The sequence below is a fragment of the Seriola aureovittata genome, chromosome 7 (assembly GCF_021018895.1).
Source record: "Seriola aureovittata isolate HTS-2021-v1 ecotype China chromosome 7, ASM2101889v1, whole genome shotgun sequence".
In the NCBI taxonomy this organism is placed as follows: Eukaryota; Metazoa; Chordata; class Actinopteri; order Carangiformes; family Carangidae; genus Seriola; species Seriola aureovittata.
In genome coordinates this window covers 6,578,232-6,601,071 of record NC_079370.1, presented here as the reverse complement: position 1 = coordinate 6,601,071, position 22,840 = coordinate 6,578,232, and the positions used below count along the sequence as shown (strand labels likewise).

The following is a 22,840-nucleotide window of genomic DNA, read 5'->3' as shown; positions in this document are numbered from 1 at the left end:
TTGATGACCGTCATTGAACCTGACATGACCAAACTTTGACAGTGTTTTTTAAACTGCCATCACAGAAGCTGTTTTCACTGTATTGTCTACGCCCACTTTTGACTTTTAGATTGAAATTAGATTTTTGATAATATTTTGTTTGTTAGTTATTTGTTTAGCATATTTAGATTTGTATAATTAGTGTTTTTGTTTATTTTCTGGTAATTGGTTAACACTGGGCACTTGGGGTTATTTGAGTAGGGAGGCACACTGAGGACCAGCATGCACCTGGGTGGGCTAATGGTTTTTTACCAGTGCAAAGAGAGGCAGCAGCAGCCATGGTTTTTCTTTGTTCTTGTTTGTTTTATTTTGTTGCAATAAATCCACACAAAACTGCAAGATTGGAATGGACATTCATCTTCCTTTGAAATGATAATACACAATCTACTTAATCACAAGCTATGAGACACACACGTACCTGGGATGAACTGGTTAAGGTGGAAACCGCAAGGCTGACCCCGCCCTTTGTCAGTCTACCAGTCTCTGTACAGCTGCACACCTGGTGGGTCCTGAATGCAGCTGAGGTGGCGCCTCTGTGTACTCCATATGTCCTGGATGTGGAGAGAATCCAGCAAAGGGACGTCCAGGGTGACGTGGAGATCCTGGATGAGGAGGGACGTCTCCTCCGCCCCATGTGTCCTCCCTCCAACAGTGCAGCCTCCACTCCTCCCAGGAGATCCTCAGGATCACCTTGGCAACAGTCAGGCTGAGCATCATGCGCTTCCCCTCCAGGTAGGACCGCCGCTATGCCTCAATGAGAAGGCAGGCACCTCCGGGGATCCACCTCGAAGATGCAGCGTCGTCAATCCGGCCACCATCTCGGAAAGCCAACATACCAACATTGGTAACCCAGGCAGCTGTTTCAGAAGCAGCACCAGCGAGCTTCTTTGTCACCTGGAGGGAGAGAGAGACAGAAAGGTTTCAAATGTTAATATCACAGCAGTGGTGTGAAAGCAGCTGTAGGAACATGTACTCTGCCTGAATTAAACCTCAGTCTAGAGAAAGTCCCTGGTGGGAGGCACCTGTTGGGAAAGAATACTAGAGATGGCTGTTGGACAGATCAATCAGTTACACATACAGTGCATTTAGAAAGTGCTCACTTTTTTAAATTACATTACTATTACATTATTTTGCAATCTAATAACTTGTTAAATTCATTCATCAGTGAACAATGCCAGCAAGATGGCTGCTAATGCTAGCAAGCTGGACCCCCCACTTGTTATTTTGCAATCTTGTAATGAAATCATCAAATTCATTCATCAATGACCAATGCTGCTATCAATATCATTTATTGCAGCTATCATCATTGTTAGCAATGTCATTATTTTCACAATTATTATCTGGTTGTCACAGCTGCTAATGCCAGCTAGCCCCCCCCCCACACACACACACACACTCACTTGTTATTTAGCAATCTTGTGAAATCATTAAATTCATACATGAAAAATGACAGCAAGTTAGCCCGCCCATGTCACCTTCTGTTTGTCCTTGTTTTTCACCAAGACAAAAAGTTCTAGCTGGTAATGCTAGCAAGCTTTACTCAGACTTTCAACAATACAAATTTCTTTGACACAAGTGCAATTGTTTCACATACAGAAACTTGAATTTCTCACCCAGATTTATTTTACAGGTTTACAAAGGTTGATTTACAACTACAAACATTGGAATTATTTGTGAACATCACTTTACAAGCTCCAAATCATTTTGACCCTAATTTGAGCCTAGACACATGTAGCTACAGTCAACAACACTTTTGGTTTTAAAAACATCTGCTCACTAATACACAAAGCTCTTTGTGTGTTACATCACCACTGTTTTTTTGAACACATTACAATAGACCTGTATTGTAAACTTTTTTGGTTTTGTGGTTGTTTTTAGAGTTGTGTAGCTTTTGGCAGTAAAGTCAGTAAACAGTTATTGAGTAGTTCCTCATTACGTCACAATGAGTTCCTTCACAACAAACCATAGACAGCAAGTTTCCCAACAAGTATTTTAATTATAATATTCAAGCCACATATAAATATATTAATCACATCCACATTGTTTTCTAATGCATTAGCGATTATGACGACAAAGAAAAATAAATCTTAACAGATTAATTTTAACATTTTGTAGTTTATATCATCATGTGCATGACTTACCATTTCTTGCTTTCGAGGGACTGCAAAGGTGTGGTTCCAGCCTGAGGTGGATTCTACCATCCCTATGAAAACACAAAAGGAAAAATAAAGACATGAAAAGCAGCTCCTCTTTTGACAATGACATTTTTTTGAAGCGTTCGAAAAAGGACTTCAGAACATAAAAGATCAATCATCCATTTAAACCTTATTTAGGATGTACTGTAATAAAAACAAAACTTAATGAATAAATGATACATGTATATGTGAAGAATTTGTAGAAAAGATTAATATATATATATATATATATATATATATATATATATATATAATATATATATATATACATACACAAACACACACGTGTATTCACTCGGTCTAACTGGGTCCATACAATCTCAAGTCACAGTCATCAGTTACAAAATGAGCCTAAAGTGACTGACGTCACTAGCTGTACAACAGCCGAGAGCAACAGACAGTTCTAGTAACCGCTAAAACGCCTGTCGACAACATCAATATCACCACCTGAAATGTTTGTCGGTACGGTTTGTCATTCGTTGCCCTGATTATACTTTTAGCTAAAAAGCCAACAATGATGCTACTCACCGGGCTAACAGGAAAGTTGCGAGCTCGGCATCAAACCGCATCTCTTTACTCTCAGGAGCTGTCTCCGGCGGTGGAAAGCCACATCGAGAGTTACTCGTGTTGCTTCTTTTCTTCGCCGTTGAACGTGGTTTCTTGTCGGGAGCGGTTCTGTGGGATACAAATACATATCGCCTTTTAGGAGGTTCAGCTATTCCTGTGTTTCTGTGATGGTAACTTCAAGAGCTGCCGGAAGTTGTTGTTCTTCTTCGTGGGACTGAGGGAAGACTTGACGCGCCACTGACTCACACAGCGTCTAGTGTCACAAAGTGGTATTACAACAGGGGACAGGTCAGGGAGATCATGACATCACTGCGTCTCCTTCACACACTGCTGATAGTGTTGATTCATTTTTTGAACATTTTAAACTAAAGTCCTGGCCACATCTTATATTGAACCTTTACAGCACAACCACCAACGCTGACATTTAAAACTAAAGCTACATGTATTTTGCCAATACTTAAATTTAAACTAAGACATTGAGCTTAACTGATATTGACACATTCGATGCATACAAAGCATTTTGCTTTGACAGTATATAAATCTATGCTTGGAATATAAAATACAATCATGCTTTACCTTGTACTTACATTCAATTTGTAACTTACGAACATTTGTATTTGCCCATTTTGCATTCAGGCCAGTAGATGTTGCACTGTTCACATGGAGCATCAAGATAAAAACCCTTTGTGGAACCACTTTCCTGGGAAAGAAAAACCTCAGACGCTGGGACTCACATCCAGTACCAGGCAGTTGATTTCTGCAAGCAAAGAAGACATAACAGCCTGGGAAATTTCACTCACCGAGTATTTCACTTACTGATCATGGACTGCTCACAGAGCCAGGTTTCAGTTGCAGCTATGTTGGTTTCTATATACAAAGAAATCATGGTGTATTGTCCCCCCAGTCACCATATGTTGGCAGTCTTTATGTTACGACACAGCTAGGGGAAAAGGGAAACAACATAAAACCAGGTGTTATTCGTAAATCAAATTTATTGCATAACCCGGATGCTAAATAAGGAAACAAAAAATGAAGAAAAAAGGGCACTACTATTGGACTGTGGATATAGGACCAAGGTGTCATAGCAAGTTTTAAGTTCTTCCTTTCCACTTCAATTCCTTGTTTGTTTGTTTTTTTGATTGGTTGCGTTTTAATCATTCTGAAAATTTTGCACATTTCAGTTATGTTTGTTTTTCTGTTATTTATATATTGTATGTAAAGTTTGCATTCATATAGTTATGTTATTTATTATTTATTTTATATGTTGATTGTTTAATAAAAGATTTATTTACTGATCCGTAGTCCTGGACTTCATTCATCATGATTCTGGGGGGCCCCGTGGTCCTTCTTGCCCAGGGCCCCCAGGGGTCTAGAAACGCCCCTGCCTAAAACATTTGCATGTTACTGCACTGTGGAAAGGATGGTCACACCAAATACTGATTTTATCTTGCTTTTTGCAGGTTTACTGCACTTTGTATGAAGGCAACTGATAAATAAAAACTATAAATGGCATTGTTGTTGAAAGCTTTCTCACTTTACTTTTAACGCTTATACGTGCGCATACGTGTATAATGCTTAGGTATGCTAAATACCTAAGCGGAATGAAAAGTGGAATTAGGGAACTGATCATAACATTTCCGACAGCATTTGAAGGCATCACATTTCCTTCTTTTTTTCCCCTCCCCTTCCTGTAACTCTTCACGGCGAAGTGCGCGGGAAACGGCTGAGAAGCAGCATTAAGGCGTGGATCCTCTCGGTAAGAAATGGCTCCCAAAACCAGAAAAGCGCTTGTCAGGGAGACACTGCAGAACCTGAGAAAAGCTAAATTTGAAGCGTTTGTTGAGGCGCTTCTGGATCGCAGAGAGGAGCCGCGGGTTAAATGCGCTGATGTGGAAGATCAGGGTTTCTTAAAGGTCACAAACGTCGTGGTTTCCACATTTACTGAGCAGAAAGCTCCTCAGGTGGTTGCAGAGATACTTCGGGAGATCGGCTGCGGAGAGGAGGCAGAAAAACTCGGTAAACTTACAGTTTCTGGTGCAGAGCAGAAACGAGTGGTCAGAACATCCTTAAAGTCTTCTTGCATATGAATTAGTGACAATTGACAACTTTTAATCGAAAAGGGATATTTGTTTTTGGTGTCGTGTGTTAATGAAAGTGAAAATTACGTTACTTTCACTTACGAGCAAAGGCCACGTAGGCCTGTGTAGGGACACTTCCTGGATCTGCAATAGTTGCCAGTCGTATATTTTTTTTATTGTACAGCGCTGTTAATCTACCTGGGGAAATATCACTCTAAGACAAAGATAAAACTGTCCTTATTTAAGTTGCTGAATAGGGAAAAAAAGATGCAAAGCCTGTGCATAGGTAGGCTACATCCTTAAGGCTCATTTCCGTATTAATACATTTGTATGTAATATTCATAAAACTGTAATACAATGTAGAGAGAAAATAAAATCAGGGTCTAGCTGCAAAAATAACTTAATCATCATCAACAGGTAGGCTAGGTCACCTACTGATGATAATGGTAAAACTATATAACAGCCCAGTTATTAATGGTGCTACAGCCTGGAATGTGGGTGTAGCTTGCTTTTACATTCACTTGTTCTGGGTTGCTTCCCACACTTATAGCAGTGCTACTTTTGACTCAGTTGAAATATTATTATATATATATATATTATAGTTATTGTGTTCCAGGCTAACCCTTTATCTCATATTTCAATTCCACCATATATTATTTTTGTCAGAACCTAACTGTCCTCCTATTTATTTTGCAGTTGCAGAGACAGGTGGACAGTCCTCAAACCCTGGTTCCAGTGACGGTGAGTTCTTTTCTCCTCTTTTTAACATGAGACATTATAGTTATAATCTGTTGTAGGCACCTGCAGTTGCATCCTTTCACTTTAAGTTGGATCCTTCTCCAAAGCGTTCTTTGGACTGTCCTCTTGGAGCTGTCATACAGTGTTTATAGCATTAAAATGTACATGTAAGGTAACAACTTGAGACGTGACCACAGACGGTCATTTGGCTTGATAGACATTTAGACAAGTACAGTCAGACATATCTACAATAGATTATCTATTTAAAGTAAAAGAATAGAATAGAGTAGAGTAGAATATAAATGTATTTTCCACCAGAGCAGAAAAGTGTCTTTAATGCACCAAAACATAAAAGCAGCATGAGAAGGTTTAACATATAGATCAGAGGTGGTAACGAAACATAAACATGATAAGTATGTGCAGGCCTTGGAAACTCTTAAGAAGCATTGATTTCTTTAAAAAGGCCATTAAAGATATTAAAAAGAAAGGTTGTGAATACTGTAGGTAGTAATGCTAGTTATAAAGGTTTTTGTATTGGATTTTAGCAACAACTGGAAAATCTCTGATGTTATGTAACATTCGTACGTCGACCTTAAATATAAATCGTACTTTTTTATTTGGTTAATCCTTCTGTCCATTTTACGCTGCTTATCCACGTCATGTTTAGGGATTAGATATTGATAATAATAGGAATTATGGTTAAATACATAAAAAATTAAAGCTGAAAATGAAATACAGTGGAGACATATTGCAAATTTGCAGCTCAGTTTTTAAAATTCTGTTTGCACTTTAACCACAATTAACTTTCTATATTACATTTTTGATTTTCCCTTAAATTTGTTTCAGCTGCAGGACCCTCACCTGGAGCAACAGCTGGAAATACAATGGCAGAAGGTGGATGCACCAATAGTATGAAGTCTTCTCAGTAAATGTCTTCTATTGTCTACTACACTACCTGACTAAAACCCAGTTCCCTTCATGGTTGGACATTCACAGCAGGGTTAACTTGACCAAGAGTAATAAATCAAACCGTGTCTGCTGAGAAACGCTTCATGGTTTTATAGAAATTATTGAATAGTTTGATATTTTGGGAAAATATACTTTTTCTTACCTAGAGTTTGGTGGGAATGTTGATACAACTCTCATGTCTGTGTGTTGAGAACAGAGCTTGAGCCAGGAGATTGTTAGCTTAGCATACACACTGGAAACAAAGGGAAGCAGCTAGCCATCCTGGATCCATCCAAAGTTAGAGAATCAGCCTATCAGCACCTCTGACGCTCATTAATTAACACATTATATCTTGTTTGTCTAACTGTGGATGGTCTAGCTGTTCTCCCCTGCTTCCAGTTGTTATGCTAAGCTAACTGTAGCCTAGCTTCATATTTAGCATACAGACATGAGAGTGATATCAGTCTTCTCATGTAACTGTTGGCAAGATAGCAGAAAGTGTCATTCCTAAAATGCATCATAAAAACTAGGATGTGAGAACTTTACAAAATGTCATTTGGAGAATATTTCATCTGTATAAACTGTAGACCTTAATCTTTAAGATGTAGTTTAATCACATAATTAGAAATCTACTGTTAGAAATATGTGACAATCATCTTTACTTGGAGTATGGAAAGTGGATTTTGTGAAGAAACCTTTCTTCAAAAGAAATGTATTAAGTTGGCTTTAACTTCATGTTCAAATCCAGTCAGTCATTCTCTTCTCCTCTTTCCTCAGATGAGCACTTTGTGGACAAACATAAACTTGAGCTGATCAAGAGAGTGACCAACATTGCAGCGATTTTGGATGAGCTCTTGGACAAAAAAGTCATCGACGATGAAAAATGGGAAGAAATTAGGAAAATGCCCACCCCTAATGCTAAAGTGAGGGAGGTCTATATTTGCATGAGAGCTGGTGACGAATGCAAAAATATCTTCTTTGAAATCCTTAAAAGACAGGAGAAGTTTCTCATTGAAGACCTCCAGAAAAAGAAGTAAATGTTACGGTGAAATCCATCTTCAGACCAAACATGAATTGTCTTCCTGAACACAAAATATCTTTATACGTTATCAGTGATGAACGACTAATGTTAATGCTGCGTCTCTGTGGAGGTTTTCTACTTGGGTTTTTTAACAACTGTTGTCCTTAATTTTACAGCTAAACTTGGTGACATTTCAGTGGAGTTCAGTGTGTTCCCCGTCCTGATGAGTGAGGCTCATTTAAATGCTTCATTTTAAACAAAACACATCATGAGATTTCCTGTCAGGTTTGAAAAAAAACATCCAGAAAATGTTTATCAGACAATCATGTAAGAAATGAATTAAGGATCTCAACATCCAGTGTTTAATGTGGAACTGGAGTCGTTAATGAAAACAGTATTAGCAGAATTATTATCCTTAATGTAAAGCTGGTTTTAAACTTTCACTCATGTTAAAGCTTTTTTTTAATTTCTTTTTTTTATCACTTTAAGCTTGATTCAAAATATTTTCTAAATAGAAATTTATAATACAATCTTATGGTTTCTGTTTGTGATTCTTACATTTTGAGTGTCTTAAAAATAGTGTATGAAATATATCATGATGTAATGGAGTTTAGAAATCATGTGTTTCTATGAGGTTTTTAAAAATGTGCACGTTGATCTTAAAATGTATGTTTGTCTGTAATTGAGATGAGAAAATTACATTTCATGCCAAGTCAAGTATGAAAAATGTCAGTGCCAAAATTGAAATTCCTTGTTTATTTAAACATTATATGCAGCCTTTATCTTGCAGTGTGCTATAAAACCGTGCAGAGAAATGGGCGTGAGGAAAGGAGGAGTTAAGAGGCTGGGTGACTGTTTAGAAGATCACTACCTCATAGACACCTGCCCCCGGGAAGAAGCTGAAGCTAGAAATGTAGAGCTCCTGGATTTTATTCTGGATTATTCTGGATATAGAACAAGGTCCAATAAACCCTTTAAAAGCATTTTCTACAAAGATTTCTTAGAACGCTCTTGATTTCTTAGAGCGTTTCCCAAGGCAGCACTTGAGAGCGAGTCCACTCACTGTTCAGAGCTTCTTAGTGTCAGCAGACCTGCTGTGGGCAAACAACATACAAACCATAATGTCATTTTTTTTAAGTATATTTTTTCTGCTTTTTATGCCTTTATGTGACAGGACAGTATATAGTAGAGAGAGACAGGAAACGGGGAGGCAGAGAGAGGGGGAATGACATGCAGTAAGGGCCGTCCGATGCGAGGACTGTAGGCTCTACACATCTCTCAGGATTAAAGTATAGTTCCTCCTGCAGGTTCTGGACCTTTTTACGACCTTGTAATGTAATGTAATATAATGTAGTGTAATGTAATGTAATGTAAATGACAATTTAGGTTTTGATTTTGTAAAAGTCTGCAGATACAGAACAGTATTGATGATCCTGTGCTTCCAGTTTTGCCCTCACACTGTGCAACTGTTCACACTCCAAGGTCTTATGCTCGCTGTTTTGTAACTCTTGTTTTTCATAAATACCTATTTTCTTATTTCTGATTTTTTTTAAAAAAGATATTACAGGAATGTTTGGGAGAGAGAGGATGACGTGCAGCAAAGAGCCACAGCTCAGACTGATTGTACACAACCATAGTCGTGGTTATGCACTTTTGTGTGTAACACAAGCATCTGTTGCTTTTAAATAAATTGATATGACTTAATTCTTATGCTTGGTATCTTCTTTAACTTCTTGCTCACTTATCTAGCAACATTATCAGACTCATTTGTTTATCTGAAACAGTTTTCATCAGTGTTCTTAAACCTGCAACAAACCTTTTCTTCCCACTTAAACCAAAACAGTGAGGTCGTGGGCTGAACAGCGATATTATAAATTTACGCGTCCATTCGATTTCACTGACATGAATAAAAACTGTAAGATCTGTGACATGTATTATAATGAAAATTATGATTTTTGGTTTGTATCAATATTTATGTGTTCAGGGTTATAGACTTATACACACCTGTGAAATAATTGATTTAAAGTGAGAGTGCTTTCAACAACAGGAAAAGAGTAATCAGGTAACTGTACAAAGTAGTAAACAGAAATGACCTAAATCAAGTCAATATATGGTGTGACCACCGTTCAATTTTAAACAGACACATATACTGGAAACTAATCAATTTTTGTCTTCTACAAGCCAAACGAGTAAAAGCTTTAAGATGGAAGGATTGTGAGAGACCAAACTCTAAACAATGGATCAATGATGAATGAATTCAGTTTTAAATACTGAATCATTTCCAACCTAGATCCTATTAAATTGAAAGCTGTGTTGTGCCAAGTCATTACTCACTTGCTGGAGCAGTTCAGACAGGTTTTCATCCACTGAGAAGAAAGGAGAAAGTAACTCATGAGTGGCTGATTTAATGTTTTAAATTAAAAATAAAAAAATGTGTATCATCTTAAATCAGATTTACAAAACAATTACAAAATGACCAACAAAGCTAATGCAATCTTGAATCTGTCATTCTAACAGTAATAAAAGACCCACTGCCAGATTTCACATTAAAGTGAAGGGTGAATTTTTAACAAGTCAAGTTAGTGATGACATTGGAGGTTCAGTTGCTTCGTAGCAGAGCGCACGGGCTCAACGGCTTTAGAAGGCGGAGGTACGGGAACTCTCTCCGTCATATGTTCCTAATCTCTCCTCGGACAAAGAGGACATAAGCACAGTATCAGAGAGAGTAAATTCATCACGTTTACGAGCTTGAGCACGAGTTATAGCACAAGAATGGAACAATCTTGAGTCAGATTCTCAGTTATGCATTATCGAGGGGAAGCCACCAGCGATATCATCACCATTAGGAGAACTGCACCTTTTATGGGCAGGACATTCAGCTACAGGGAAGACGCCACTTACCAAGAGACTCAAATCTGGAATACATTTTTCCAGACAGTCTCCATTAAAAAGTTTCTTTTGTAAATCCAGATTTTCACAAGTTACACTTCTTTAAATAAACTGTGAACCCCTGGGTGACATCACATAACAGACATCATTTATGAGAATAACGTTATTAATAAATAGCCAACGTACTAGTATAAATCATAAAACTTTGGGCCGCCTTATTAAACATTAGAATAGAGTGTGAACCAGTGGGCCACATGACAAAGAAGCTATTGAAAATGATTTATAGTGTAGGTATAATAGTACTTTGTTACTCTATTAATAACATTGATTTCATAAATATGACCCACTGGTTAACAAAACTCCACACATCCGGATTTTCTTCTTTGCAACAACGTACTTTATCAGTTTATCAGGTTCCTGCTGAGCCACAAAAGTCTTTAAACAACTTTTTCTTAAATCAAGTAGAACCGACCTGAATATTTCCCTACTGGCAACATCCATCTCAGTTTCATCGTCTCAGTAAAGACTTCAAATACATTTAAAGATCAATGAGCATTTTTAAAAACCTCATGGGAAAAACACAAGTTCTGAATCCATTACATCATTATATATTTCATACACTATGTTTAAGACACTCCATTCACTCAAAATGAAAGAATCACAAACAGAGATCATAAGATTTTATTATGAATTTCTAATTAGAAAACATTATGAATGAAGCACCAACAACAAACTCTTATTGGACAAAAATTAAGATAAAATAATATTTAAAAGTGTTATCATATTTGACATGATTGGAAGTTTGAAATGTGATTCACATGAAAACATTAAGGATAACAATTGTGCAAATTCTGTTTTCTTAAAAAATCCTGTTCCACATTAAACATTGGATGTTGAGATCCTTAATTCATTTCTTACATGATTGTCTGATAAACATTTTCTGGATGTTTTTTTTTAAGCCTGACAGGAAATCTCATGATGTGTTTTGTTTAAAATGAGGCATTTAAATGAGCCTCACTCATCAGGACGGGGAACACACTGAACTCCACTGAAATGTCACCAAGTTTAGCTGTAAAATTAAGGACAACAGTTGTTAAAAAACCCAAGTAGAAAACCTCCACAGAGACGCAGCATTAACATTAGTCGTTCATCACTGATAACGTATAAAGATATTTTGTGTTCAGGAAGACAATTCATGTTTGGTCTGAAGATGGATTTCACCATAACATTTAGTTCTTTTTCTGGAGGTCTTCAATGAGAAACTTCTCCTGTCTTTTAAGGATTTCAAAGAAGATATTTTTGCATTCGTCACCAGCTCTCATGCAAATATAGACCTCCCTCACTTTAGCATTAGGGGTGGGCATTTTCCTAATTTCTTCCCATTTTTCATCGTCGATGACTTTTTTGACCAAGAGCTCATCCAAAATCGCTGCAATGTTGGTCACTCTCCTGATCAGCTCAAGTTTATGTTTGTCCACAAAGTGCTCATCTGAGGAAAGAGGAGAAGAGAATGACTGACTGGATTTGAACATGAAGTTAAAGCCAACTTAATACATTTCTTTTGAAGAAAGGTTTCTTCACAAAATCCACTTTCCATACTCAAAGTAAAGATGATTGTCACATATTTCTAACAGTAGATTTCTAATTATGTGATTAAACTACATCTTAAAGATTAAGGTCTACAGTTTATACAGATGAAATATTCTCCAAATGACATTTTGTAAAGTTCTCACATCCTAGTTTTTATGATGCATTTTAGGAATGACACTTTCTGCTTTCTTGCCAACAGTTACATGAGAAGACTGATATCACTCTCATGTCTGTATGCTAAATATGAAGCTAGGCTACAGTTAGCTTAGCATAACAACTGGAAGCAGGGGAGAACAGCTAGACCATCCACAGTTAGACAAACAAGATATAATGTGTCAATTAATGAGCGTCAGAGGTGCTGATAGGCAGATTCTCTAACTTTGGATGGATCCAGGATGGCTAGCTGCTTCCCTTTGTTTCCAGTGTGTATGCTAAGCTAACAATCTCCTGGCTCAAGCTCTGTTCTCAACACACAGACATGAGAGTTGTATCAACATTCCCACCAAACTCTAGGTAAGAAAAAGTATATTTTCCCAAAATATCAAACTATTCAATAAATTCTATAAAACCATGAAGCGTTTCTCAGCAGACACGGTTTGATTTATTACTCTTGGTCAAGTTAACCCTGCTGTGAATGTCCAACCATGAAGGGAACTGGGTTTTAGTCAGGTAGTGTAGTAGACAATAGAAGACATTTACTGAGAAGACTTCATACTATTGGTGCATCCACCTTCTGCCATTGTATTTCCAGCTGTTGCTCCAGGTGAGGGTCCTGCAGCTGAAACAAATTTAAGGGAAAATCAAAAATGTAATATAGAAAGTTAATTGTGGTTAAAGTGCAAACAGAATTTTAAAAACTGAGCTGCAAATTTGCAATATGTCTCCACTGTATTTCATTTTCAGCTTTAATTTTTTATGTATTTAACCATAATTCCTATTATTATCAATATCTAATCCCTAAACATGACGTGGATAAGCAGCGTAAAATGGACAGAAGGATTAACCAAATAAAAAAGTAAGATTTATATTTAAGGTCGACGTATGAATGTTACATAACATCAGAGATTTTCCACAGTTGTTGCTAAAATCCAATACAAAAACCTTTATAACTAGCATTACTACCTACAGTATTCACAACCTTTCTTTTTAATATCTTTAATGGCCTTTTTAAAGAAATCAATGCTTCTTAAGAGTTTCCAAGGCCTGCACATACTTATCATGTTTATGTTTCGTTACCACCTCTGATCTATATGTTAAACCTTCTCATGCTGCTTTTATGTTTTGGTGCATTAAAGACACTTTTCTGCTCTGGTGGAAAATACATTTATATTCTACTCTACTCTATTCTTTTCTTTTACTTTAAATAGATAATCTATTGTAGATATGTCTGACTGTACTTGTCAGCTGTTACCTTACATGTACATTTTAATGCTATAAACACTGTATGACAGCTCCAAGAGGACAGTCCAAAGAACGCTTTGGAGAAGGATCCAACTTAAAGTGAAATGATGCAACTGCAGGTGCCTACAACAGATTATAACTATAATGTCTCATGTTAAAAAGAGGAGAAAAGAACTCACCGTCACTGGAACCAGGGTTTGAGGACTGTCCACCTGTCTCTGCAACTGCAAAATAAATAGGAGGACAGTTAGGTTCTGACAAAAATAATATATGGTGGAATTGAAATATGAGATAAAGGGTTAGCCTGGAACACAATAACTATAATATATATATATAATAATATTTCAACTGAGTCAAAAGTAGCACTGCTATAAGTGTGGGAAGCAACCCAGAACAAGTGAATGTAAAAGCAAGCTACACCCACATTCCAGGCTGTAGCACCATTAATAACTGGGCTGTTATATAGTTTTACCATTATCATCAGTAGGTGACCTAGCCTACCTGTTGATGATGATTAAGTTATTTTTGCAGCTAGACCCTGATTTTATTTTCTCTCTACATTGTATTACAGTTTTATGAATATTACATACAAATGTATTAATACGGAAATGAGCCTTAAGGATGTAGCCTACCTATGCACAGGCTTTGCATCTTTTTCCCCCTATTCAACAACTTAAATAAGGACAGTTTTATCTTTGTCTTAGAGTGATATTTCCCCAGGTAGATTAACAGCGCTGTACAATAAAGAAAATATACGACTGGCAACTATTGCAGATCCAGGAAGTGTCCCTACACAGGCCTACGTGGCCTTTGCTCGTAAGTGAAAGTAACGTTTCAAACATTTTTCATCTCAATTTCCACTTTCATTAACACACGACACCAAAAACAAATATCCCTTTTCGATTAAAAGTTGTCAATTGTCACTAATTCATATGCAAGAAGACTTTAAGGATGTTCTGACCACTCGTTTCTGCTCTGCACCAGAAACTGTAAGTTTACCGAGTTTTTCTGCCTCCTCTCCGCATCCGATCTCCCGAAGTATCTCTGCAACCACCTGAGGAGCTTTCTGCTCAGTAAATGTGGAAACCACGACGTTTGTGACCTTTAAGAAACCCTGATCTTCCACATCAGTGCATTTAACCCGCGGCTCCTCTCTGCGATCCAGAAGCGCCTCAACAAACGCTTCAAATTTAGCTTTTCTCAGGTTCTGCAGTGTCTCCCTGACAAGCGCTTTTCTGGTTTTGGGAGCCATTTCTTACCGAGAGGATCCACGCCTTAATGCTGCTTCTCAGTCGTTTCCAGCGCACTTCGCTCTGGCGAGTTACAACAAGGGGAAGAAAAGAAAAGAAGGAAATATGATGCCTTCAATGCTGTCGGAAATGTTATGATCAGTTCCCTAATTCCATTTTTCTTTCCGCCTAGGTATTTAGCATATCTAAGCATTATACACGTATTTAATAAATGGTTTATTACACATTATAATGTAGTTGTAAGCAGATACACCTACAGTATTGTACAAAATTGTAGGAGCTAAAAGTAAAATGAGAAAGTTTTCAACCATTACATATGCCATTTATAGTTTTTAGTTATCAGTTGCCTTCATACAAAGTGCAGTAAACCTGCAAGATAAAATCAGTATTTGATGTGACCATCCTTTCCACAGTGCAGTAACATGCAAATGTTTTAGGCAAATGCTGTCGGAAATGTTATGATCAGTTCCCTAATTCCATTTTTCTTTCCGCCTAGGTATTTAGCATATCTAAGCATTATACACGTATTTAATAAATGGTTAATTACACATTATAATGTAGTTGTAAGCAGATACACCTACAGTATTGTACAAAATTGTAGGAGCTAAAAGTAAAATGAGAAAGTTTTCAACAACAATGCCATTTATAGTTTTTAGTTATCAGTTGCCTTCATACAAAGTGCAGTAAACCTGCAAAAAGCAAGATAAAAATCAGTATTTGGTGTGACCATCCTTTCCACAGTGCAGTAACATGCAAATGTTTTAGGCAGGGGCGTTTCTAGACCCCTGGGGGCCCTGGGCAAGAAGGACCACGGGGCCCCCCAGAATCATGATGAATGAAGTCCTGGACTACGGATCAGTAAATAAATCTTTTATTAAACAATTAACGTATAAAATAAATAATAAATAACATAACTATCTGAATGCAAACTTTACATACAATATTTAAATAACAGAAAAACAAACATAACTGAAATGTGCAAAAGTTTCAGAATGATTAAAACGCAACCAAGCAAAAAAACAAACAAACAAACAAGGAATTGAAGTGGAAAGGAAGAACTTAAAACTTGCTGTGACTACTTGGTTCTATATCCACAGTCCAATAGTAGTGCCCTTTTTTCTTAAAACTGCTGCTTGCTCGGCCTTGGCTTCTGCAAATGCAGCCACTATGTCTTCCATATCTAAGGACCTCCGAACATCTCTTTCTATTGAAATCAGTGCCAGTCCTGTGAGCCTCTCCTGGCACTCTTAACTTCTTAACTTTAAAAAGGAAACTAAATAAGTTCCTACTTTGCTGCTGCTGTTGTTGTTGTTGTTGTTGTGCGCCAAAAAACTTCAACAAAGCACCTTGAGGAAGAAAAAAGAAAAAAGCACAATGTATTTGGTTGGCTTGCGTAAAGTAAAGTAAAGAACTGTGCATGATACACAAACACAACATTTGAGATCTGTATGGAATAATTAATGAACATCCATTTGCCGTAACAACTTTAATGCTTCATGTTAACATTTTATTTAATGTAAATGTAGGAGCCATACATGTAAGTTTGCATATTCACAGGCGTGGTTTTTGTGGGCACACTGCATTGGCACTTTGGTGGAGGGTGTGTCACTGTGGGTTGTACTCCGAGATTATTTCTAACTCCACTCACCTGTTCACCTTCTTTTGGCTTTGGACCATGGCATGGGGTGAATGTCGGAAGTGAAACTCTCTGTTGACCGCTTCGCTTTGAAACATTACAATGTGTAATCTGTGTGCTTTGCTTTGTTATCTTTGCTAGGGCGTCTGTAAGTTATTGGAGCTGCATCGCTATAAGGAAGTAATAAATGTGACAGAGCCTCAGAAACAAGAATGGATGTTTATTGTGCGCGTCAACAATTATCTCCCGTATTTAGCTCACTGCGGCTCAATGAATTTAGTGATCGCCAGTTTAGCCGCAATAGTAACATTTAGGCTATAGCAGAAAATGTATGGATATATAGGATAGGATAGGATATACTTATTTATCCCGGAAGGGAAATTCAGTTGTCCAGCAGCTCACATTTAAAAAACATAATTCCAAATACGAACTAGCACCAGTTTAGACGGACTAAACTGACAGCAGAATTGATGCTGGTATCAGTTTTAACATTTGACAACAAATGCTTTATTCTGGTAGAAAATATCATTGGCATTGGCAGCAAAGGACTAACTTATTGTGTGGCTATGAATGTGTTTAGAAGAAAATGGCTGAATTCACTTTACACAGACTTTAATGTGCAGTAAACTTATTTGGTGCTTGGTGGATGACTGGGAGTTTGGGATAAAGTGGCAGGCTGGCTGGCAGCACTACTTTTTTATAATGTAACACACATAGCTTACACATTCTGTTTTCAGTTCACAAAAGTTATTTGAAAGAGTTTGCCTTGTTAACCCGTCACCCATTCTATCTAAGGGTGATTTGGCTGATCTGGCTGGCTAGGCAGGTGTTCCCTTCATTCTCCACCGGTCCCCAAGGCCCTAAGGCCTGTGGAGGAGGATCGGGTGCCCCCGGTGGACTTCTAACCATCCATATGCCGGTAGCTGCGCTCTCCAACTACAACCAAATAACCAGTTTGAGGTCCTATATACAACCTCAACCCCAAAGAAGCTACACTTGAAAAAACAAAACACGTCAACAACCCTGAATCCCATGTGGAAAGACCTGAGGGACGTCATCAGCTACAGTTAACCATCCCCCCAAACTGTGAGGGACCATCAACGGGATTACAACCTGGAAGTGTTTTACTGCAGGTTTGACAAGCCCACCTTTATGCCCAAATAACTGCACCTCTATTGTCACCTCATCCATCTTTGAAACTCCTTTCATTTGTAAACGACACAGATGTTAGAGGCCTCATCCAAGGCTGTGACCAATCTGTATACCGCTGCTTCTCTGGTGAAGTCATTACAAAACCAGCGCAGTACAGAGGTTGTGCAATAGCGTACTTTGTGTTTGCTGACAAAGCTCAAGTCTAAGCAGGCACTGTGCATGAAGTACACAGTAACTTGCACTATCCAGCTATTTGTTCCAGCACTCAGGTTTGAAAACCTCTTATTTAATCACATTACAGACACTGCACTGTACGGTGTTTCTGATATTCCAGTAATGAAGTGAGAATGAAGTAATTACATAATTGTCCCCTTCAGCTTTTTCTTTTTCAATATCACATTGGTGGCCCATTTTGTGTTTCAGTCCCCACTAGAGATAAACAGTGATCCTGGTAGAAATGCCAGACGGTTGGTATTACTTTTTTTGAGTCACTAATTTGACTCATGTTAGGTTCTGTTCTGCAGCATCAGACAGAAACAGTCTCCCAAACGCATGCGAGACAAGTAACATGGTTTTGTTATGTGTCAAACATGGCGGAAGACAGTGCCAGCTCCTCCAGAGATTTTTCAGCATCTGAAACCAAGGTTTTTTAACTGCAGGTAAACCCCTTAAGAAAAAAGGCAACACTGCCAGACAAGTTTGCGTTTGTGTTCAGAGAGGACTCACACCATCAACATGTGAGTGTAACATACATGTAAGTGTCAATCTACATTTAAGGAATAGCTCCGATGCTTAGGAAAACACTTTTTTGATTTTGGACTTGCTCTCTTTACAAGTGTTAATCGAGAAGATCAGGCCACTTTCATGTCTGCATGCTAAATCTGAAGCATATAAAGTGTATACGCACGCTTTGCAGTTTACTTCTCTCTGCAAAAAAGCAAGGAGTGTTCTTCAACTGTGTTGTCATTAGATATCATCCCATTCATAACATTAACTTCCCCAAATATGGACAAGTTTTAGCCAATGTTTTTTTAGAGTGATGTCAGGATTGGTAAATTAAACTGGTACACCAAGATCAGGAAGCACAATGGCTCATTCTCAGCAATATCCCATTGATTTGATTTGATTATTTTATTTCGAATGTGTGAAAGAAAAAAACAAACAAACAAAAACAAACAAAAAAAGAAAGCACAATGGTCTCACTGAAAACAGTGAACTTACACTTAACAGAAAACATGTGCAATGTCAACCACATCCGGGAGTGGGAGGAAGTCAGCACTTATTGAACCCCACCCCTACTTCATAAATCAATGCTTGCTAGAATAATAGCTTCCTCATATATATGAAAACATAATCTATATAATAATTATTTCCTATATTAATGCACATGATTTAATTACTAGTTCATACCATCATACAATTTCTTACTAATATATATTATATGTAATGCAAACAAAATAAGCTTCAATCTTAGATATGTTGCGTATATCATTGATATACATAATGAAAAATTTGGGGCCCATCACTGACCCCTGGGGGACGCCACAAGAAATGTCCAGACATGGAGCAACTGTCACCCAGCTTCACAAACTGTTGCCTGTTACTTAAGTAACTCTTGACCCAGTTAAGAACTACGCCCGTCACCTTTTTTATTTTACTCATATCAATATCATTACAATCCAAAGACTTTTTGTTCTTGCAATTCATGACAATATACATAATTTCCCTTTCATCCACTGCTTGGAGGAACATGGAGTAAGGATTTTTATTTATTAACTTATCTAGATTTATTTCAGATGTCCGGGGATCAGGGATTTTTCCTGCCAGATCAGGTCCAACATTTACAAAAAATGAATTAAAGCTATTTGCCACAACATCCCTATTATATTCTTCTTGATCCCTAACAGTAAAATACTCAGGGGAGTTCATTTGTTTAGATCCATTTTTTATAACATTGTTCAGTATGCTCCATATTCCTTTAATGTTCTTTTTATTATTGTCTAATATTTTCCTATAGTATTCTTTCTTGCTATTCCTTATAATATAAGTTAGCTTATTCTTGTATTTTTTATATTTATTCTCTGCTTCTTTAGTTTTCTGTCATAAGAAGTCTCTGTACAGTGTATTTTTCTTTTTGCAGGCATTTTGTAAACCCCTTGTTATCCATGGACATCCTGCATATTTAAATTTCCTACTATATTGCATTATGGGACAGTTTTTATTATATAGTGAAGTAAATATTCTGAGAAATTCTTCATATGCACTATCAACATCTTTATTTTGATATATATCATCTCATTTCTGTGCCAGTAAGTCATTTTTAAAAGATTTATTGTTTCCTCTGTTCTCACTCACCCGTATTCTTTTTTCTTATCGACTTATTAATCCTATAGTTTCTGTCATATACTGTAAAAACTGGTAGGTGATCAATGATATCATTTATTAATAGCCCACTAACTGTATTGTTCTCTATGCCATTGGTGAATCTATTGTCTATGAGAGTGGCACAATTTGATGTGATTCTGTTGGGTCTGGTCATTTTTCGGGTACAAGCTCATACTAAACATAGTGTTGTTAAATTCATCTGTGATTGTGTGTTTATTTTGATTGAACAGGTCAATATTGAAATCTCCACAAATGAAAATTGTTTTGTGACTCATTTTAGCAAAGGTTTCCTCCACCCAGTTTTTAAACACATCGATACTAGAGCCTGGTGCTCTGTATAGACAACTAATCATTACATTTTTATTTTTTTCCTTATAAATTTCAACTGTTATACATTTCAAAATATTATCAACTGCTGCAGTCATATTGTCCAACACCTTGAATTTCAAAGTTTTGTCTACATACATAGCAACTCCTCCTCCCCCTTTAATTTGTCTGTTTATATACCTAAATTCATAACCCCTCAAGCTCAAAGTCGATGCCTTTATCCGCAGTAATCCATGTTTCAGATATGGCAATGATTCTGACTGGTTTTGTGAAATGTTGAAGATACTGCTTGATATGAATGAAATTTGCATAAAGACTTCTGCTATTGAAGTGGATGATGGATAGTTTGCCATCTGTCTTAATTCTCCTGTTGTACTGTTCATCAGTGTAATAGTCACAGTTATTGTTGACGGAAGAGAAGAAATTGTTATCCGGGTCAATTTCATATTCCAAATCCCATGTATTATGATCAGTGTATTCAAAAGTGTTCATTTCCAGATGATCATGTTCACTAATTCTCTGCGTCATGTGGTTAATGGATCCAAATGCAGGAAAAAGATTTTTTTCAGTGTGTGTCATGGCTGTCTGTAAACCAGTTACATGTTACCTTATGGTCCAGTTCCTGTTGATCATTGGTATTTTTCCAGCTCCTCCATATGTCTGACGACTCATACTTTGGCCTCCTCGGGTGTTCCGTTCAGCTTAAAGAAGATTTTACAGTTAGTAAACCAAGTGTTTTGGATTTTTCCCTGCTTCATTCAAGTAGCGTGCCTTCCTGGCTATGTCTGCATGTCTGAGCTGATATCCAGTTCACCAGGCTCCCCCCCGTTTCAGCAGTCACTGCCCGCACGTATGACTGGGGTTTCATGTGGAATGATTACATCATCTGACCACATCCAGGACACTTTTCTGCTGCAGCCCGACAGCAGTAATCTCCTCCGTGAGGAAATCGAGCGACTTCCTACTGTCCTCGACTTCCTCAGCCGCTATGGTCTTCTTCAGTCCCATGTAGCCTGTTGTTGTTGGCTCAGTTTGAAATTATCCAGTTGAAGTAGATAGTTCAAAACAATCAAACTTTTGTAGACTATGTAGAAAGAATGTGTTCAAAAACTGGATTAAAAAGTAACATTTCTCACAGAGCTTCTGGAGGGGACACACTGATGCCAACACATGCACACTGTCTGTCCATTCAACCAGCTTGTTACCCCACCCTTTAGAAAATGTAACTCCAACTAAAAACTACTCCATTGTAAGTGAAATAAAAGTAACTGGCATGACAGACACGAGACGTAATCTATTTAGCCTGAGTTCAGGAGTAGCATGAATCCAGTCTAGGTACTTTCAAGAAAGAATCAGACTGGATCTAAGAATCATTTTTCCCATCCCGTAACCCCTAAAGTCCTGTTTGTATCATCTGTTGTCAGTTTTGTCACTTTTCAATTTTAAAATCCTCCCTCAACACTGAATTGTAACTACTACCATCTATTCTCGTCAAGGGTCTACATCAGGATGCAGTAAATATTTCATAAAGGCAAATACCTCAAAGCCATCGCTTCCTGGATTGGAAACTTATTTTATCTTATTTGTTCACAATTTAAACAAAAAAATAATTCCAGTCACAGGCGACAAGTAGCATGTTTTACAGTACCATGGACATAAATGTTTTAGTGTTACATTCACCCTGTCATAACATCAAGACATATATTAGTTATATATTTAAAACTGCATCCACATATTGTATGTATAAATTACAAAATTAAAAACTGAATTGGACATCGAGCAACTTTTCATAAGTAAAAGTTACTCACAGTCCACATAAACACTAGTCTACATATTAGCGTTTAGTGAACTTCAGCTGCATAAAAAACTCATTTTCATACGCCTTGAGGCACCCACCAGACAATGTGTTATATGTGATAGTTTGCAGGTTAGGATTAGACACGCAGCCCAACTTTATAACCTGTACAATCTGCTGAAATTCAATACAACTCATTACATTTTATATTTACAAAAATAATACCATTCAGCAAATGCTTTTGTTTTTGTTAACACAGTCAGGATGTGTGTTCAGTTGATCCGTAGAGGTCATAAGGTGATGATGTACTGGACAATATTTTTTAATTATTAAGTTGTTTTTTTTTCTCAACCCTACATACATCAAGGGGCAGAATATTAGACACACCCTTATGCTTCAGACTTAATGCCAGATCAGTTGTATTAAATTGCATTAGATTGTACAGATGGGCCGAATAAAGTGGATGTCAAGTGTAGCTTTATTCAGCAACTCTGTCACTTGCAGGCCACAGACAACATTGAACTACTCTATTTGACCGAGCAAGATCCCCTAACTTTTTTGCAAAGATATTAAAGGCCATAGCAGGTTACACGTCGGGATTTTATGGAAAAGAGCAGAATTAACACTTCAGAACTTTAAGTAGCTCAACAAACTAAGACTCAAACAAACATCACAAACAATCTACATGTAAAAATGCATGAAAACAAGTTCTAAATAAAGCTTATAAACTTGACCACTTGCTCATTGCAGAAAAGCAAATGAAAGAAACGGACTTAAAACTGTGTCTGTCGCTGCAGGTCGTTTGCATGACTGTCGTTGGTGGAAAGTT

General features: G+C 37.3%; 2 protein-coding genes and 1 long non-coding RNA gene across 5 annotated transcripts; 1 reads left to right on the top strand and 2 right to left on the bottom strand.

Annotated features, from left to right (window-relative positions):
• Nucleotides 1–204: 204 nt before the first annotated feature.
• LOC130172766 (uncharacterized) lies at nt 205–2,996 on the bottom strand. The gene is made up of 3 exons (XR_008828328.1): nt 2,763–2,996; nt 2,181–2,242; nt 205–933 (listed from the first exon to the last, which is right to left on the bottom strand). It is a non-coding gene; the product is annotated as an uncharacterized LOC130172766 (long non-coding RNA).
• Nucleotides 2,997–4,563: 1,567 nt separating this feature from the next.
• Nucleotides 4,564–9,290, top strand: LOC130172816 (uncharacterized). Of its 2 annotated transcripts, none has more exons than XM_056381755.1 (4): nt 4,564–4,817; nt 5,576–5,620; nt 6,464–6,511; nt 7,343–9,290. In XM_056381755.1, exons 1-4 carry the CDS (start codon nt 4,565–4,567, stop codon nt 7,600–7,602), a joined length of 606 nt encoding a protein of 201 aa, XP_056237730.1. In that variant the 5' UTR covers nt 4,564; the 3' UTR covers nt 7,603–9,290. The 2 variants fall into 2 exon arrangements, with proteins under 2 accessions (XP_056237730.1, XP_056237729.1); XM_056381754.1 differs by having other exon boundaries at nt 6,464–6,526.
• Nucleotides 9,291–11,140: 1,850 nt separating this feature from the next.
• LOC130171586 (uncharacterized) lies at nt 11,141–14,719 on the bottom strand. 2 transcript variants are annotated; one of them, XM_056379641.1, is made up of 4 exons: nt 14,466–14,719; nt 13,646–13,690; nt 12,781–12,843; nt 11,141–11,964 (listed from the first exon to the last, which is right to left on the bottom strand). In XM_056379641.1, the coding sequence occupies exons 1-4, from the start codon at nt 14,716–14,718 to the stop codon at nt 11,705–11,707; spliced, it is 621 nt and encodes a 206-aa protein (XP_056235616.1). In that variant the 5' UTR covers nt 14,719; the 3' UTR covers nt 11,141–11,704. The 2 variants fall into 2 exon arrangements, with proteins under 2 accessions (XP_056235616.1, XP_056235617.1); XM_056379642.1 differs by having other exon boundaries at nt 12,796–12,843.
• Nucleotides 14,720–22,840: the final 8,121 nt, after the last annotated feature.

Coding starts and splice junctions, on each gene's coding strand:
- LOC130171586 (XM_056379641.1), bottom strand. CDS start 14,718: ATGGCTCCCAAAACCAGAAAAGCGCTTGTCAGGGAGACACTGCAGAAC. Junction 13,691..14,465: donor AGAGGAGGCAGAAAAACTCG/GTAAACTTACAG, acceptor TTTATTTTGCAG/TTGCAGAGACAGGTGGACAG. Junction 11,965..12,780: donor AGAAGGTGGATGCACCAATA/GTATGAAGTCTT, acceptor CTCTTTCCTCAG/ATGAGCACTTTGTGGACAAA.
- LOC130172816 (XM_056381754.1), top strand. CDS start 4,565: ATGGCTCCCAAAACCAGAAAAGCGCTTGTCAGGGAGACACTGCAGAAC. Junction 5,621..6,463: donor AAACCCTGGTTCCAGTGACG/GTGAGTTCTTTT, acceptor AATTTGTTTCAG/CTGCAGGACCCTCACCTGGA. Junction 6,527..7,342: donor AGAAGGTGGATGCACCAATA/GTATGAAGTCTT, acceptor CTCTTTCCTCAG/ATGAGCACTTTGTGGACAAA.